Source organism: Chaetodon trifascialis, chromosome 22 (genome assembly GCF_039877785.1).
Source record: "Chaetodon trifascialis isolate fChaTrf1 chromosome 22, fChaTrf1.hap1, whole genome shotgun sequence".
NCBI lineage: Eukaryota > Metazoa > Chordata > Actinopteri > Chaetodontiformes > Chaetodontidae > Chaetodon > Chaetodon trifascialis.
Window position 1 is genome coordinate 11,485,006 of NC_092077.1, and position 19,000 is coordinate 11,504,005.

The 19,000-nt window shown below is 44.5% G+C and overlaps 2 protein-coding genes across 3 annotated transcripts in view; both read left to right on the forward strand.

The window, feature by feature from the left end:
- Window positions 1-19,000, forward strand: part of grm8a (glutamate receptor, metabotropic 8a) — a 541,588-nt gene that overhangs the window by 413,970 nt on the left and 108,618 nt on the right. The gene's annotated exons all lie outside the window — the stretch shown is intronic.
- gpr37b (G protein-coupled receptor 37b) lies at window positions 1,770-18,881 on the forward strand. The gene is made up of 2 exons (XM_070992233.1): window positions 1,770-3,534; window positions 14,447-18,881. Exons 1-2 carry the CDS (start codon window positions 2,473-2,475, stop codon window positions 15,263-15,265), a joined length of 1,881 nt encoding a protein of 626 aa, XP_070848334.1. The 5' UTR covers window positions 1,770-2,472; the 3' UTR covers window positions 15,266-18,881.

Below are 19,000 nucleotides of genomic sequence, written 5' to 3' on the forward strand. Positions count from 1 at the left end.
GTAGAAGGTCACCAGCTAGATGTCCGCTGTGTCTGCCAATTCACTCTCCCTCCCTCTTTCTCCACCTCTCAATACCTGCATAGGTTTTATGGAAGAAGTACATACAAATACACAAGTTAGTATACATGCAAATATTAGGTTTTTGCATGTTTCTAACCACATGCTTGAGCAGATACTTCCATTTGTAAAAATAACCCAGTGTGTATATTTGTCTGGATGCATTGTGTACCTTCTCTTTTCCCCACATGGTTACGACTGCAGTACATGGTGTGAGACTCCAGCAATGCAAGGGTCCACTGACAGTAATTTGAGCTCTTGAGACATGACGCTCATTTCGTTTACTCCTAAGAGTCTCTTGAATTATTGACTGAGCTACGGCACTTAGTCACAGGTTGTGGGTTGTGTTTGTGTGTACGTAATCACTACAGTCACATGTCTTTGGATACTCCATAGCAGCGGTTCCTGACCTTTTTAGTCAGGAAAACACAGACATTTAACAATTAGTTAATTAAAAAAAATATATATATAAAGCAGTTATGTTGAAAATGATCTATTAGCTAATGTAAGCCATATATTTATCTGTCAATTTCAGCTTTAGTTTCAGCTTCGTGGATATACGTGTCCATATAAATATAATTAATGTTTTACACGGTATGTGTGATAGATAGATAGATAGATAGATAGATAGATAGATAGATAGATAGATAGATAGATAGATAGATAGATAGATAGATAGATAGATAGATAGATAGATAGAATTTCTGGAATTCTGAATTTCTATTTTTTTTTCTAATTAATTGAGCAAACTTCACTTCTAGGGAACAAGTACAGCACCTCTGGTTGGGCATCAGTTAAGTGTAAGTGCAGTATCACAGCAAGGGGTCACAACACACTTTACAATGATACTTCAACCCACCTACATATTTTCCTCTCAGTTACACAAGTTCAACCTCCAATAAAGCCTTCAACATTTAGGTTACAGTCAAATGTCTGCTGGATTGGCCTATTAAATGACTTCAAGCGACCTTTTTGTGAAAGAGCACATTTTATGGAGATATGGTGCAGTTATTGATGCATGCAGCTGTAGAACAAGCTGCAATCAATGTCCATATCCCCAGCAGTTAGGCTGGATCAATCCAGAAAGCAGATGAAGATCACTTTCAGAAATGGTGGCGCTTCCAGCCGGGCACAGTGAGGATGCTGGGGGTCGAATAAGAAGGATTCAGGGGGCCCATTTGCTGAATGGGAAACGCTGGGACGTGACAGAGATGATCAATATATCTGTAACTGTTGTTGGTGAGATGTTTTCAGGGGGCCCAAAGATTTCTCAACATAACTGTGCTGGTAAAATCCTAAATACCATGAATAATGAATCTATATGAAGTGTCTTGGGTCTAATGATTGGTCTATGGGGAAAATGGGTGCGTTTATGCAGAGTCCCTGTCAGTTAAAGTGGCCAGATCACATTAAGATAAGCCTGATTATCTGAGATGACAGAGTTTTCTTTCACGAGTTGCTTTCCATTTGAAACAAGTGCAACTACTCCTCCCCCCTGGCAAATCCATTCCCATTTGCTTTTAAGCAAGATTAAACGGCATCTGCTTAAATGCTCTCCAAGTGCATCGATATCACAGCGCCGCCTGTGCGTAAAAATTAAAAGCTGGCTAATATATTTATTAGCACGTCCGTCCGTCTGTCGGGCGTGGCTGGCTTGTCTGCCGGGGGGGCTGCAGCCGTAGTCTGCTCCGGGGCTGCTGGATGCTCCGTGATGGATGAGGAGTGACAGATCGGGGTTAGCCGCCAGGGGAGTCCATTTTCTTCCAGCGCGCAGTCTTCCCGAGGAAAAAGCTGAGGAGGTGAGACACTGGACGCAGAGGAGGAAGGGACGAGAAACAGACCGATTTCTACCCCTCCTTCTTCCCCTCTCTGTCCCCCTCTCCCCTCTCTCTACTCCTGTGCATCACAACCTAGTGGGCTTTACCCGGACTGCACCGCATTGACGCTGCTGCCTGTCGACCCAACCCACTAAACTAACGCACTGACACACAGAGAAACAGAGAATCGGTCTTTTTGGATGCTATTGCCCACAGTTGGAAACTGGACACTGTGCAGATTGCATGCGAGGATATGCAGCATTCCCCTGTCTTCCCCTCTTTGCTTCTTCCCCTGTGCATCCGGACCCTGATTCGCTGTCCTGCTCGGTAATGTCAAGACTTTGGAAGCGGGAGTGACTCGCGGAGGAGGCGGTGGTTTGGAGATTGCTGCAGAGCGCACGACAAGAAATTGGAATATAACTTGCAAGTTTGCAGAGCTCACATCACCGATGTGGCTGTACACTTGAAGCCGTGAGCTCCCCCACCCGTGCTGTGCCCAACATGGGTGTTGACTGAAGGGAACAGTGTCCCCGCGCTGCCACAGAGGTATGAGGATGCACTTGTGAGGATTTAAACCGCGCTCAAGAATTCCTGGACCATGCAGATTCTGCCGCCTAGGACGTTATTTGTGTTATTAGCCCATGCACACGTATTACTATGTCTCAGAAATAATGGAGAAGTACGAACTAAAGAGGACAGCAACACCAGTGCATACTCTGCCAGGACTTTCCATGGCTCACTCCGGGAGAGTCATCAAAATAAAGCCAGGGAGTATGCGCTCTCGCCGGGGTACGCCACAGGTGCGTCTTCGGCGGAACTGCAGGCGCAGCGGGCAATTATGAGAGGGACCCTTAACTCCACTTATCCCTGGAAAAGGGTAATTGCAGAAGAAACGTGGCGAATTGGACACAACAAGCGCGACTTCGGCAGGACTGTGACACCCATGGAGGACCCCAACGCTGTCTCACACAGGGGCTCGACGCGCCACCATAATAAGCGGATAAAGTTGAATGGCGGTCTTAGTAGTACGGGGACGCCAGCAGGTGGACACCACAATGCGGCTAAGCCCTCTTCAATGGGCCGGGGAGACGGAGGAGGGGGACCCGAGGAGGGCGACAGGCACAAGAGAGGCACAAAAGACGAGCAGAAGAAAGCGTCGAGGAGGGGGAGAAACCGCCTGAACAAAAGCTCAGTGGCTCTGGCTCAGCCTCACGAGTCGCCGTGGGAACCCATCCCCAAGCCGGTGGCCCTCACCTCCACCGACCTGCCCTTTGACCTCTTCACCAGGAGGCCCGAGTTCTTCACCTTCAGGGAGGAGAACCCCTGGGACGCCACGCCGATCACCCCTCCCAGCTCGCAGGATTTCGGGGATGAGATCAAGAACCCCTTTTACCCGGTCACGAGCGAGACTTACGGCGCTTACGCGATCACGTGCGTCTCCGGGGTCATCTTCCTGGTCGGGATAGCGGGCAACATCGCCATCCTATGCATCGTGTGCCAGAACTACTACATGAAGAGCATCTCCAACTCACTACTGGCCAATTTGGCTGTCTGGGATTTTGTGCTCATCTTCTTCTGCCTGCCCATGGTGGTTTTTCATGAGCTGACAAAGTCCTGGCTGCTGGGCGAATTCACCTGCAAAGTGGTGCCCTATGTGGAGGTAAATTTATTCAGTTCTGTCTTGTCGTTTTATCCTGCTCTCAATGTGTCAGGGACAATTACTTGCTATTGTAGTGGAGTTTTGAAACCTACAGGCAGCACTGCTTTCCGCAGAGATGGCAGATGGTAGATGGGGCTCATCGCGTGTCATTTACATATCATCCATCCATGTCTGAATGTGATCACACCTCTGGAGTGACAATAGACATAATCTGTTGGATTTTGGGGTGTGAAAATGAAGTTTCACACTCTCCTCTCAGAGTAAATAGACTTAAAGGGGCGAGTTTCAGTTCTTTAAGCCCTGACTGGCCAGAAAGTGCTCAGACAGGGCTATAGGATGTCACTTCAGCCAATAACAAGGAGGCTCTGTTTGTCTCTTGTACACCTGCTAATGGAGAGAGAGGGAGCCTCACCTGGCCCCGAAGGCATGTAGACAGGACACACACACACACACACACACAAATACACATCAGGATGTAAGATAATCGCTCACTATCTCCCATTCACTGACTTACACATAACACGCTTTCTTCTGTTGCTGTCAGGGCACATACAGCTGATAAAACACATTTACAGGTGATCTATATTCCTGCCCACACACAGTCAGCCGCCTTGCTTTCCTGTTTGTCTACCTGTGTTCATCTGCAGTGGATGGATGCTTGACAGGTTGTTGACACCGTGCTGATACCTTCCTTTTGTATGCTCACTGCAATTACACCAGTGTCAGATTCACTCACAAGGTGGATGTCTTTTGTGTAAAAACAGGGGTTTCCAGCTCAGGGGTCTTAAGCTCTTCTGAATGGCCATTGTCACCACCTGGCTTAAGGAAGGACAAAGAGGGGAGGGAGCACTTATGGTTTTAAAGGTCTATCTTGACCCAAATACATCATAATGTCAACATCTAACCAAATCGGTAGCAGTGGACTGAAGGGTGATGCCTGAGGCGCCTGAGTAAAGTTCGAGATGTGCTGTGTGGTGCAGCAAAGACTGACTGTCTTCAGCTTCTGTAGCCTGAACAGGTGAGCAGAAACCCACTCAGAGTCTCCTCCCTCCAGACCCTGTAGACTGCGAGGGCTGTCAAACCGTGAAGTGATAATATGAGCAGGTGAACAGTGTGTTATTATCCTCCCATTACCCTCATGAATGACAGTCAACTTGGATGTCGGGATTTCTGTACCTGAGAAGACATTTTAGACATGTAATTGCAGATTTGAGGACCAGTTTCTGGAGCTGCGTCATGTGAGTTACTATTTACAGTGGCGAATAGACTTTGATGAGTCTTTTCATAAAGCTTTTCTCTGGTCTTTTGAAAGGCAGGCGTTCTGCGTGGCCTTTCGGTTAAAAAAAGATGCCACAAATAGCTCTGCAAGGATCACAGCTAAACATATTTGAACATACAAGCCTGATGAAAGCAGAGCATATTCACCTAAAAATCACAGAACAGATTGAGCAGAACCAGGTTGCACATGCATACATTCATTTGCATCAGACTATATGACTCCAGATGACTTAACAGGTGGGGATTGCTTGCATCATCTCCTCTTTTCTGCTATCTTGCTCGCCAGCCTTTGTCCTCACTGACCACATACTGTAATATATGTACTCTATCTCATTTCATTTGCAAACACCATGCGAGTGCACATGGTATTAATTATGGGGGGATCAGAGGGAGACAGAGCCCCTCCCTATGTTATTGCATATGAGCTGCCCAAGAACCACAGGATACTGTTTAATAACTTTAATAACGTGCATAGGCCAAATGGCTATTGTGGGTGTGCGTGTGTGAGATATTCATTTGTGCATTTATTATTGCATGTGAATATGCGTTTTATAGTGCATGACATGTGTATTTGGGCTTTCACTGTGCAGCAGTGCCCTCAATGGCTGTGTGTGTGCGTGCATTTGTCAAAACAGGCCTTGAGTAAGTTAGCCTGGGGCCCACTCTCTCCCTGTGGAACATTCAGTGAAAAACACACACACACACACACACACACACACACACACACACACACACACACACACACACACACACACACACACACACACACACACAGATTCACCCTATAGAGTAACTTTATTCTTCTCTTAACCCAAATTCAGTCACAGGGGATATCAGCGTTTGGCCTGAAATGCAGACACACATACTCACCCACACGTGCCTGAATCTCCACACAGCTCTCACACACATGGGAACGTTCACGCAAACATGAAACCCAACTTCACGTGTGCATGCATGCATAATCAGAAGGTGGTATAGATAAAGTATCACAGTCCCCTGAGCTAGCAGCCTCCCGTGGTGCCGCCTTCAGTAAACCTTGTTTTACCCAGTGTTTAGTAGAGCGTGGAATTTTCCAAACCTCAAAGAGAAAGCAATTTGAGGTGTGAGATGTGAGAAAACACGACAGGAAAATTGCAAGAATGCTGCACAAAATAAAGACGTGGGTTGCAGCCAGCCTGCATTATTTCAGACACGCTCCTGTTTCATGCTGCTGTCGCTGCAGACGACCGCTCCAGGTCGCTGCACAGAGCAGCAAATTTCAGGCAAAACTAATGGGCAGTAATTGGGTGTTTGCACCTTGCAGTTGATTAGGATAAGACCTGAAAGTAGGGTAAAATAACAAATAAGCATTTTGTAAGCCGGGGGGGGGGGGGGGGGGGGGCAATTTTTTTGGTCTCATTATCCCTAAATACAGACACTATATTTATCGGAAAAGGATAGAATGGTGAAATCTAAGAGTAATAAGAACATCGTTTTCATGCAACCTTGCTTTTTATGGGTGGATATCGATTGGCTGAGTTTATTGTTTAGCAGTTGTTCACAAGATTATAATGATGATGATAGCGAGACAGATAGCACACATTGTTTTGTTGAGTATTTTGCTCCGGAAAACATCTAAAATTTGTACAGAATGTGTAGATGCAAGTCCTTAAGTCTTTAGGCTATATGTAGGCATACTGTAAATACAATATATGAATGTAAATTGGGACGAATTTATGATTTAGTCCGACTTGTAAAATCCTGCATCATGCATCTCTCACATGTGCAACAGCCTAATGACCAGTCCCAGTGGTTGAAATTACTGCATTCACACATTCTTTTGAAACCTGATTTGCAGTTAATAGCCAGGAAATCTAGCAACTCCCTAAAGACTCGTTGTCTCCTTTGTGGTACATTGTGGCAATTCCACTAACAGTCCTGCTACATCACTGTTACCATACAGTATGCTATAGTTTGGCCCAGAATGGCTTGTAATGATGGATAGTGCATGTGTAAAAATGTGTTTTTTTTATTATGAAATATAATTTGGTGATAATACATGTCCCTGTATATGTGATCACATACATCTGTCAAGAGTGCACTGAAGCTCGAAGTAACATTTCACTCAATTCTTCTCTGTAATATTTTGCCCTCGACTGCGTGGTGAATCCTTTAGCTTGTGTGCCTCATCTCTGCATCTGGCTTCTACTGTGCTGCACAATACCCTGTAGTCAGTATCTGTAGGCTGTCTTTGCTATGGTACAGTGGGCTTCAGCAGACGCAGAGAGAGAGAAACAGACTATTGATGGCGAGCAAGCAAGAGGCCGAGGGAAGGGAGAGAGCGATAGATTGGGAGAGAGGGAGAGAGGGCCAGAGGTAGACCCATGCATTGTTCTGAAATTGGCGGTAATGGTGGGACATACATCAGCTTGACACATTCGCATTAACTGTTCCAACTCACACATGCACAGGCACACTTTCAAGTGCCTAAATCAGACTTACAAATTCGGTTTCTCTGCACAGCTGAAGAACATGTGGCCATTACGCAGGACCGGGAGAGCCCGCGTCCAAACACCTTTCCTTCGAGATTTCCTCCAGCTTCTTATTTCCAGAAAGCCAATGATTTTCATCCATCTCCATGTCTATCTGTCTATCTACCTAGCCTGCACACACACACACACACACACACACACACACACACACACACACACACACACACACACACACACACACACACACACACACACACACACACACACACACACACACACACACACACACACACACACACGCAGTCAGTAGGGTGTGCTGATCCTCCAGATGGGTGGGATGGCCCTCTCTCCACTGATCACTGCCCACGGCTGTTCTCCCTCTCTCTACCCCTCTCTCTCTCTGCATCAGCTATCTGTGATTAGAAACAAGCCTCGGGGGGAAGTCACACACACACACACACACACACACACACACACACACACACTTACATAAAGTATGAAAGCATTTGGTCACACACACACACTTGTGCCTATACGCTGAATGCACATACAGTTGCAGTAGACACTGCAGCAACACACAAACATAAATTAAGAACACAAACACACACCAGAGCTCCTGCCCTCTCCGTTTCTCAGCCCTGTCTATTAGGCACGCGAATGATGGTTAATTGGAAGATGTGTAAATTATTCAGGGTATATAATTAGTAGCACTACATAATGCATGATGGTGAGTCCACTCAGTCAGCTTTTTGTCCGTGGATGACTAGATATTGTGTTTTTTTATGATGAGACAAGACCGCACAGCAGCATGAAGCTCAGATTAGGCTTGCTGCTGGATGCAATTAAACAAATTGATAATTATCCATGTAAAAATGAAATATTCATCGGATTGCTAACACGCAGAATGTTGGTGAAAACAGCGTATCAGTTTCAGATCAGCCTGGAACAGGCCGGCGTGGAGCCAGACTTCATAGACCAGAGGAGAAGAGAATATTGCTTTTTGTGTGTCCTCCAACACTCTTAGACAGAGATCAGTGATGTGGAACAGGACTCCTTCAGTAGCGACTGTACACTGAGAGCAGAATAATTTTTTTTAATGTCCAGGGGAAATCTGCCACAAGTCAGGATATAATTTAATGGAGGAGAAGTTTATTGTGCAGAAGAAACCCCCTCAGACACGCTGTAAAAGGCAGAAAGCAACAGCATAGACTACAATACCGTATTGGATTGTTGCTACTGAAAGAAAGCAGCAAGAAAGATGAAAGCTTGTGAGTGCTCGTCATCCTACTTATTCATGGATTCTATGGATCTCTGCTGTGGCTGGTAGAGGCTGTTCCTTTTGTTCATAGAATAGAAAAGACTGGAAGTTCCTTCAGCAGACAGTCTTAGCACAAAGTCCATTCTGGATCCTTCGATCACATTAATCTCTCTCAGCTGGTAGCCTGGCAACCTCACAGTGACGACAAGACTCCAGGAAGTTAATGCACCGGGCCGAGAACGGTCTGACACACGACCCCCCGTAAAACCACAGCTTGCCATTTTTTTGCACAAATTAAGCTGATCGAACTTGTTAATTGGTGGGTTTAAGAGGTTGCAGTAGGTGGGTTTTGTGACCTCTGGACAGACCCAGGCTAACTGTTTCCCCCTGTTTTCAGTCTTTGTGCACAGCTAAGCTAACTGGCTGCAACATCCAACATCTCCAACATCTACAATTCCACGACAGCTCCATCTGCTGAGGAAGATCATGTGATGTGACTGAAAGCTCCAGAACAGCTACTGAATAGAAAAGTTGAGCCTTGGAAACGGTGGCTTTCCAAAACAGTTCTTGACACTTTGTATTTCGGAAGCTTTCGGCCACAACTCATGGTCATCATGACACCAAAATTCCTTACTTGAATTCTTTGATAACATAATGTCTCCATGACAGCTGAGCAACTCCATCCACTGACATGAGCTGAGATTGTTTTTGTCAAGCTAGAATACAACAGAATGCAGTATCATACAACACATGCTGTAACAAAGAGATATGGAGCTATGGCCTGTTAAAGTTGTTGCTCTCACTTCATCAGTCCACAAGGCTGGATTTAGCTATATATGTCTGTCTGCCATAATCCCACACACATACACTGTATGTATGCACCATCCACACCTATAGTGTGATAAAAATGTAAAGAATTCTGCATAAATGTGGACGTGCACACTCACACACATACGCGTAAATGGGCTTGCATGCTCACACGTCTCAGTTTTCTGTCTCCCAGAGACACAGCCCAGCTGTCAGACGGATGGTGGCTGTCAGTGGCAGGATCTCTGTGGTTAGAGTTATGGTCTGCTGCAGCCTGCACCGGGTCACGCACTCAGCCTTGAAGAGGGACTGCAGCTGGAGTAACCCTTTGTGTCCCTGGCTCATTACTATAAGACAGTATGTGTGTGTGTTGTTGTTATGTCTTCACATCAGCCCATTCATCACCTGATAACACCCATTATCCCTTACAGTGGCTGTAGTCACAGTATGGCTGCACAGGCTCCACCAGTTCTTGTCAAGACCCAATTAATAACACAAGGCCTTTGTGCCACCAGCTTGCAGGACCTTTAATCAGGAAGTTAATGGGCCATTATTAAAAACAGCACCAGGGGAAAATGTCTTTCTCACCTGCTGCGCGAATAGATGGCCAGAACCTGAAAAACATGTGTTGAGGATGAAAGGCCTTTTAATGTGCTTTTTTTTTCTTTGAGTCCTATCTTATCACAGCACGTAGACAGGAGGAAAACGTTAGCCTAGCTCTGCCCAAAGCATTTTATGGTTTTACGAGGGACAATGTGACAGACTATTTCTCAGCCGGGTACCTAAGCCCTCATAAAACTGCCAGATTGCTCTGAAATATAGTTAGTTAACTGAACGACATGGCAATTTTGGTAATTAGCAACGTAATGCATTGGATTACAAAAATTATGATATAATCTGAATACTTCTAAAGCTAAATCTTCACTGCAAATTCAGCATAATGTTGCATTTTCATCATGATTCAGCATGATCATGAGTTAATAGAGCATTTGGTTGTCATGAAAAACAGTTTTAGCATTTTATGTTTGCCATATTTTACAGATGTAGTAAAAAAATGATCGTTGAAAATGTTACTATTATCTAGTGCGTTTTTTGTAAATAATAATAGTGTAATCTGGATAATAGTGTCCAGATTACACTATTATCTAGTGTAATCTGGACTCTTACACACTTTATAGTCACTCACTTTCTGTAATGTGATTCCATAATCTAATCCATTACTATCCAACCCGGAAAATCCCAATTTGAAAACAAGATTGTATGCTAATAAGTTAGCTCCTGCTAAGATAAGCTAAAGTGATGTCTATCTTCTCATCTAACTCTCGCCAAGAAAGCACATTTCCCAAAATGTTGAACAAAAGAGTTCAGGTGCATAGAAAACAGAAATCACAAACCACAATCATTCAGACATCACTGTTACTATCAAATGATAGTATTTGAGGAGCACCATTTCCATCCCTGAGGCGAGCAGGCCTGTCGTCTTGCCAGCAGCTAAACTGAACATGACAGGGTCAAGGCTGTTCCTCTGGAAGCAATGCCGTATTAACATTATTAATCATTCCAAAGGCTTGGCTTATTTCTCCCTTCCTGTCACTTTGGACTCTCTCCAGCTCACTGATGTGTCCGCCTGCTATTGTCTCCTGTTCACTCTCTCATTTCTTTCTTAGTTTCTCCCACTCTTTCTCCCTTTTCCATTCTTCTGCCCCCGATTCTCAGTCGCTCATTTGCATAACCCCCTTCCACAAACACACACACAGCTTCATCACCCCACCAGGCCTGACTCTTGGACTCTCTCTCATCTCCTCTCTTGTACAAAGCTATGCTTGTTCATCCTGCCCTTGCTCTCCACCCCAACACGCTGATCAAAGCTGGGTTTCCTGCTCCTCCATGACAGCCTTTAAACCCTCTCCAGCCGCGTTGTTCCAGCCATGAAATATTCACCATGTGCATGCACCTGTCCATGTGTACTGGATGGGTTTGTGTTCGCTTAAAGCCACCACATATGGGAATACAGATGTGCTTGGTGTGCATGTTGATGGAGAAAGAAGTGGGTCATAAGTAGCTCTATTATAATAAAGAGAAAAAACAGCTTATGTTCGAGGGATGTAGGGCCAATCTACAGGGGCCATTTTTAACCGTTTATACTGCTGAGATAAGACCTGAACTAGCAGCTGTCAAAAACACCTCATTGTTCTCCATTGACACGCTAAAATATATTCCTACCACGCAGCATTACAGCGTGTAAACTGTGGAGTGGGATGGAGAATTAAATAGCACGGAGCAATTTCACTGACTGTTATCCACACTGACGGGTGAGTCAGAGAATGAGGTGAGCAGAGTTGCTGTGTGTCTGTATCAGCAACCTGTTGCATGCGAGATGCTCCATTTCTTCTTTTTTTTTAAACTTGTATTTTGTTCAAAGTGAGGAGAAGCTGTCAAAATCCTGCTCACGCTTAAGCATCATAACAGCTCCAGACTGATCTTTTAATGGATATTACACAAAAACATGCCGGGACACAATAAAACATTGTTTTATAAAGTATTGGATTAGATCTGTTTCCCCTGCTGCCATCAGTTTAAAGGGCCGTTTCAAACTCTCTGCAGCACAATTCACTTTGTTTACGACAGCTAGTGTTAAAAAAAGTGTTTAATATAATCCCGACATGCATTAATGCTTACATTAAAATATGATTTGCTGCTCAGTTACAGTACAAGTGATCCAATACACACTTTAACTGAGAATTAAGCTGTTTTTTTTGAACAGTTTTCACAACCTGTCTTCATCCAATGCAAGATTTTTGTACCCAGCACACAAAACAAATGCAAATCATGTCCCTGCACCTTACCTGAGCGTGACTGACTTCCCTGAGCTCTTTATAGTTTACCTTTTCTGTTGTTTATACCAGTTAGCATCACCTGTAGACACAGACGGAAATAAGCTTAGCTCGAGAGCGCTCCTGCATTTCTATGAGTTTTGGTGGCTGGCTTTCCAGGCACGGGTAATTAACTTGTGAGATGACAACATCCGCCAAGTGCACTCCAATCCTGACACCTGCCCAAATCGTCTAAAGGATTAATCTGTCCAGAGGGTGAAGAAACCACTCACATCAACAGGCTTAACTCTAGTCCAGGTTAAATACACTTAAATACCTAATGACTAATTATTGTTCTGCTTTGGCGACATTTCAAAACAATTCACTACAATTACAGTTACAAGATTGTGGCGTCCCCGCAGGTAATTAACTGTCCAAAACGCAGTCGCGCTGATCGCACTTAGTGTTCAGAGGGCTGATGCTTTGTCTGCCCCGCTTACCCCTCGCTGTTTCATATGGTCGCCCTTCATTAGTCTGGTTAGGACGTCCATGTGCATCAGAGGGTCAGTGTGTGTGTCTGTTTGGATGGTGTGTGTGTGGATGTGTATTACTCACACTGTGGGGACTCATCTTCCTTAAGGGGACAAAATGCAAGTCCACGTAATCTTTAAATTTTAGACGTGGGTTAGGGTTAGGCAAGTAGTGGTCATGGTTCGTGTCCAGGAAATTAATACAAGATGTGTGTGTGTGTGTGTGTGTGTGTGTGTGTGTGTGTGTGTGTGTGTGTGTGTGTGTGTGTGTGTGTGTGTGTGTGTGTGTGTGTGTGTGTGTGTGTGTGTGTGTGTCTCAGGGCAAGACACGCAGAACATCTTGCAGTGTGTGTACATCTATATCTGTCCAGGAAGTATGTGTTTAGAGCACTAAAGCCGTGGCTCACTGGGGCCATCTGGGAAGCTGGTTGTTGTAATTAAATTTGATATGAGGGGAGGAATGGAAGGAGGACAGGAAGGAGGTGTTTAAAGGGGAACAGAGGCTGAGGAGAGTTTAAAAAAAAGAGAGGAGAGATAAGTGAAAGTCAGGGAGAAAAGGTAGGCAAGGTGAGACAGGATGGAGGATGGGGAGGATCAGTGGCTGCACCGGCAGCTTTGGTGCTGGAGGCGAAATCATGGAGGGAACTGGTTCATGTAAGGATAGAAGTGCAGACACATACATACACACACACACACACACACACACACACACACACACACACACACACACACACACACACACACTCCAGCTGCAGAGGGATGTTTTGCAGGGTGCCCACTCTGCCAAAATGACTGTTAATCCAACAGATGCTTTCACATGCTGGGGAAATTTGTGAACTCTCTGACAATTTAGATCAAGAAGGTGGAGCCGATGCCAGGCAATTAGCTGCTACAAGAAGGTTTCGAGTTAAACATCAGCGGGAAAACAGTGGAATAGTTTCTTAATGAGCGCGGGTATCATTGAACAGGCAGCGTGAAAGCACATTTGAACGAATGAATGCAGTGACGACAGCTTTGGATCCACCTCGTCGCTTGCTAGCTGTTTGTGTGCTTGTGTGTGTGTGACCTCACTCTATTTCAGTCTGTGACTTCTCTCTTACACACACACACACACACACATTCAGGGATGCTACACAGCGTTAAGAGCAGTTTACAGCCTTCTTTTGTGCTACTGTCAGTCCTCTGCTTGTAATTGCACCCATGTCAGGCCAATAGCATTACTGTGTCCCGCTGTTTATTTATGTGGCGGTGGCCGACTTGTCAGCTGGTAGCAAGGCCTCCGTTTGTGTGTGAAGCAAGGGAATCTACATGTTGACTTTCCAGGCAGCCCCTCTTTAAGTTTCTGCAAAATATGTCTGCAAGTCGTTTCTTGCGCTGGAGATGATTTTGTCAGCTCTTTGTTGGTCTTTTATTCATTAAAGAGTGCGAACCTGACAAGCTTGACTACAACTTGCACAAGTGTCAGTGTTGCATTGTACGCAGCTCAGCCCATCTGTCATCTGAAATGACTGTAGATTATCACTAGCGCAAGGCTACTGTTAGCATAGCTCTGAGGCTCACTTTTCTCTCTATTATTCTCCCCTACAGTCATGTGCTGTTTTAAGTTTTAAGATGTAAATAGCATTCCTGAGGCAGCATGAATCAAGCGAGTGAAGCCTCTGCAAGCCCGATTCCTGTGCGTTGATTGTGCATAACGACTGAAAAGAGTCTGATTCTGATGAATGACGCTGTAAGGATTTCTCTCTGTTTCCTCAGGTGGCGTCCCTCGGTGTAACCACCTTCACCCTGTGCGCTCTCTGCATCGACCGCTTCCGTGCAGCCACCAACGTCCAGATGTACTACGAGATGATCGAGAACTGCACCTCCACTACTGCTAAGCTAGCTGTCATCTGGATCGGTGCGCTCCTATTGGCCCTCCCAGAGCTCCTCATCAGACAGCTGGTGTCAGAGGACACAGGAATGCCGGACGAGCCTCCTGTTGAACGCTGCATTATCAGGATATCCACCTCACTTCCTGACATGCTCTACGTGCTGGGCTTGACCTATGAGGGCGCTCGGCTGTGGTGGTGCTTCGGCTGCTACTTCTGCCTCCCCACGCTCTTCACCATTGGCTGCTCGTTGGTTACCGCGCGCAAGATCCGGCGCGCAGAGCAGGCCAGCGTGCGCAGCAACAAGAAGCAGATCCGTCTGGAGAGCCAGATGAACTGCACCGTCGTGGCGCTGGCAATCGTCTACGGCGCATGCGTGGTGCCCGAGAACATCTGCAACATCGTTTCTGCGTACATGGCGGCCGGCGTGCCTGAGCACACCATGTCTGTCCTCCATCTTCTCTCCCAGCTTTTGCTCTTCTGTCGGGCCGCCGTGACGCCGGCGCTGCTGCTTCTCCTCTGTCGCCCGCTGGGCAGGGCCTTCCTGGACTGCTGCTGTTGCTGCTGCTGCTGTAACCACGCGCCGTCCTCGGCCACGGCCAGTGACGATAACGAACACGAGTGCACCACCGAGCTTGAGCTGTCGCCGTTCAGCACCATCCGCAGGGAGCTGAGTAACTACACACCTGCCGGCTCCAACTGCTAAGCTGACATTCCTCATCAGGGATGTAGATTTCACTAGCCTGCTACTGTTTCAGCCTTTGGCTAGTGTTTCTCACATGCGGCTAGGAGACAGTTGCCTTACCTAGTCTAGTCACATTTTTAAATGAGCGCATGAATAAAGTCAGACACTGAATAATCACATTCTGCCGGTGCCCTACATCCTCAACTTTCATTTCTTCCAATAATAATGTACATTTACAGTAACTATAACCCTAATTTTCCAGGAAAACTAATAAAAGGCTAAATCCTCTTGTAACTCGCTCCTGCGGTGCTCTTCAAACAGGGTCAGTACATATTTTTAGCAGTCCTGCCTAAAACCTTTAAAACTTACAAACCTCCCTGTTGTAGACCTTGTATGCCTAAATATCTTTGGACAGTTGGCCGCTTCACCTGTCTGACTGATGTCTGGTTTGAATCAGGTTCACTTCTTTAAATTGCATCACAGAAAAACCTTCCCACAGGCCATGTGCCATCAGTGACAGGGAAAGGTAATCATATTTATACTGTACAATGTACATAGGGAAATTATTTCACAGAATATGTCACAATATGTTCTGTTCAAATGAAAAAAGCTGTTTAGGATGATAAATGTATTTGGCCTCAGTAAATAATATTTATGTATGGGAATCTGTATATCTTAAGGGAGAAATAATCATTTCCTGTCACCTTCCAAATGTGTCACTATTGAAATTATAGGACTAATCAATCATAGAGTGCCACCTTGTATAATAACTGAAATACAGCATCCAGCTAAACATATGGGCTGACACTGCCTATAGAAATACAGGACTCAGTTTACAGGAGACATCAGCTGTAAATGTACCGTTCATGCAGTGCTGCACACACGGGAACAAGGCTTACGATAATTAAACTAGTGCAGGGCGTCTCTGCAGTAATGACAGTTTGCAAGAGGAAAACACAGAGAGGAGAGTGGACCGGAAAATCCAAATGTACACAAGATTTACACCGTCTGTTGAAAAATATCCAGTTGACTCAAACATAACTGGGCTGGTCTCAGAGATACACAAACGCGGACGTGAGTGGAATTAAAATGTCTGGAATGGACTAATTGGGATCTAATCAGCGTTGAATGAAGTGGAATTGAATTGAATTAAACACTACAGATTCAATTGGATGGAGCGAATATGAATAGAGTGGAAATAATGGAACATAACACCGTGGAATATATTGAAAGGGATGGACTCCGCGTGGACCGGACTGAAAACAAATATCTGCACTACACTGTTGTATCATGTTACGCCTTACACTTCGGGCTGTATATATACTGTACACTTTCTTTGGTGCTCTTATGATGAATGCGCTGTAAACAACAAATCCATCGGTTCAACTTAGAATCGCAAGTAATTGAGCTGTGCACTACGTTTGTGGTCAAGAAGACAGATTGCAGTTATGTGTGACTGTGGAATACATGAACAATAGTGAGGGAGGAAAAAAAATCAATGTAGAGTTTCACTGACCTGAAATCGCCTAAATGTTGAATATAAATGCTAATTCTGTTGAGTGACACCAGTATAGCACTTTATTTTACAGTACAGTGATTACTAGGTCACTGGTAAATGCTGATAAGTTAAAGCTAATTTCTTGTAATTAACATTGTAGAGACTTCAATAGATGCAATAATGAAACATTTTTTTATTGTTGCATTGGTACAGAAATACTGTATAACTACTGGTAGTTAGTTCTGTGAAAAACAGGTAATTTAGAACAAACAAAGTGCCATAATGCATTGCATAACTACATTGTAAATACAATTGTGTACTGTAATTACAAGGGAAAATGTATATTTGTACCAATAATCATTACAAAGTTTATAGTAAATGCAAAGTAACTGTTTCATTTTTGTACAAGTTATTTATGATTAGAATTGCTGAACTTTAAAATGAAGTGCTACAACAAGAGTGTAAATTAGCTTGAAGACAAGAGACCAATTGACTGTTTGCTAAACCCCTCCCCTGAAAAGTGTCCGTCCAACCATAACTAGGCAGGTCTGCCAAGCTTTGCATTGCCCCTCTTTCCAAAACGGTGCCATGAGTGGGCTCGAGCAAGGGTGATGCTTGGCATTTAAGTAGTGTGGAGGGTTTTTTTCTCTAGCCCTACCACCTACAGGGAGTGCTGGGTAATGTTGGAAAGTTTTCACTCCAGCAACCCCAGTTATAGGTTGTTTGCACATGATGTCACAATGGCCGCCTGCTAAAAATGAGACTGTTTCAGTGTACTAGAAAGGTTGACGGGCCTAGCTACAGTAACTAAATTAGCCGTGAGTGACCACCTGCAGTTTGATTACTTGAGTTTTTAAGGAGAACCAATGAAATGTTTTTCAGTGTAGAAATTTACAAGTGTAGGCTATTGTACTGTAAATCTGTTTTCTTAATCCTACCAATCAGACCTGGGTCAAAACAAGGTTCAAACCACTATTACAAATTATAATGCAGGTAATCTGAGTTATACTGAAACTGAACAGCCCAAACATTTGGGACGTATAGTATTATAGTGGAGGTGTGTAGAGGGGCTTCTGCAGGCGACCAAAATGACTCTTGAAAGCCTTAATTTGTTAAATTTAATTTAAAAAATCAAATTGTTTAATGGTGGTGAGCTCTGTCATGACCCAGGTGTGATGTTCATTGGTATACTGTATATTGCGATGAATCTTTTGCATATGATTCTGCACTGCCAAACACCTTCTCTCTTGTCTGTCTCTTGTGCTCTTGTGGTAGTAGCACACTATCTCTGGGTGTCTCTCTTAGCATGGAGGTCAGTTTGTCTTCAGCTCCATCAATACAGGAAGAAGAAAATGGAAATCACAAAAGCTTTGACAGCACCCCAGGCCGGTCATAGTCGGAGTATACTCATTCAGTGTGGTGAGAATCTGTGGATAAAGGGTGGGGTTTTTCCTTTTTCCAACCCTTTGGCTGTAATGAACTCAAGTTTATGAGCTCCAAGAGATCCAGGTGGATGTAGCCTCTGGTTCGCACTGCGTGCACTTCTTCAAGTTAATAGAGGAAATGGGCAGCTGCGTAGCAGCACTGCAACACAATGCCCTGCAGACTGTTTGACAACTCTTTTTATTACCACCACTATCAGGGTATTGTGGGCCAGTGTGTAAGCCTGTCCAGGGAGTTAATGCACCCTTGCACCAGCCCATTTTCTACCATTAAATCACTTTGAGAACTTGGGAAGGGGTTTTTGTATTTAGCTCAGTGACTCTGGATTTAACGCCTGTTTTTTGATGGGATTTAAGCGTAAACTGACCTCCTGAATGATTCTCTTTTCTGCATATTTCTGGGAGTATAGCTCATTCTAAATGGCTCAGTGTGTAGTAACGTGGTTCAAACTATTGATGAAGTGATTCTTGTAAATCAGTCAGTGAGACGTTTATTCTGGGTTTTGTGAGTATCCTCTTCACTCTGAGCAAATTGTGTCTGTATTTGATACCTGAAGATGTAAGCACACGACCACTATTGTCTCTAAGTCTAGTCACTGGTTTCTAAATAGCTTTTTATATAGCCAAAAAAACTGTCCCTTTGTTTATCAAAGAACTTTATCTTGAAAACTGTATATTAAAATCCTAAATGTATGAATACTGTTGACTTGATTTACTGTGGGTATTAAGGTCATTGGCTGCTAACATGTGATGGGAGCACACTAAAAGGAAAGTTGAGTGCCATCATCTTTAATCTTTTGATTGTTTCACTTGACT

Bases quoted from the DNA above. Each gene is read 5' to 3' on its own strand.
- gpr37b (XM_070992233.1), top strand. From the start codon at position 2,473: ATGCAGATTCTGCCGCCTAGGACGTTATTTGTGTTATTAGCCCATGCA. The intron at 3,535-14,446 runs GTAAATTTATTC...CTGTTTCCTCAG, and splicing joins AAGTGGTGCCCTATGTGGAG to GTGGCGTCCCTCGGTGTAAC.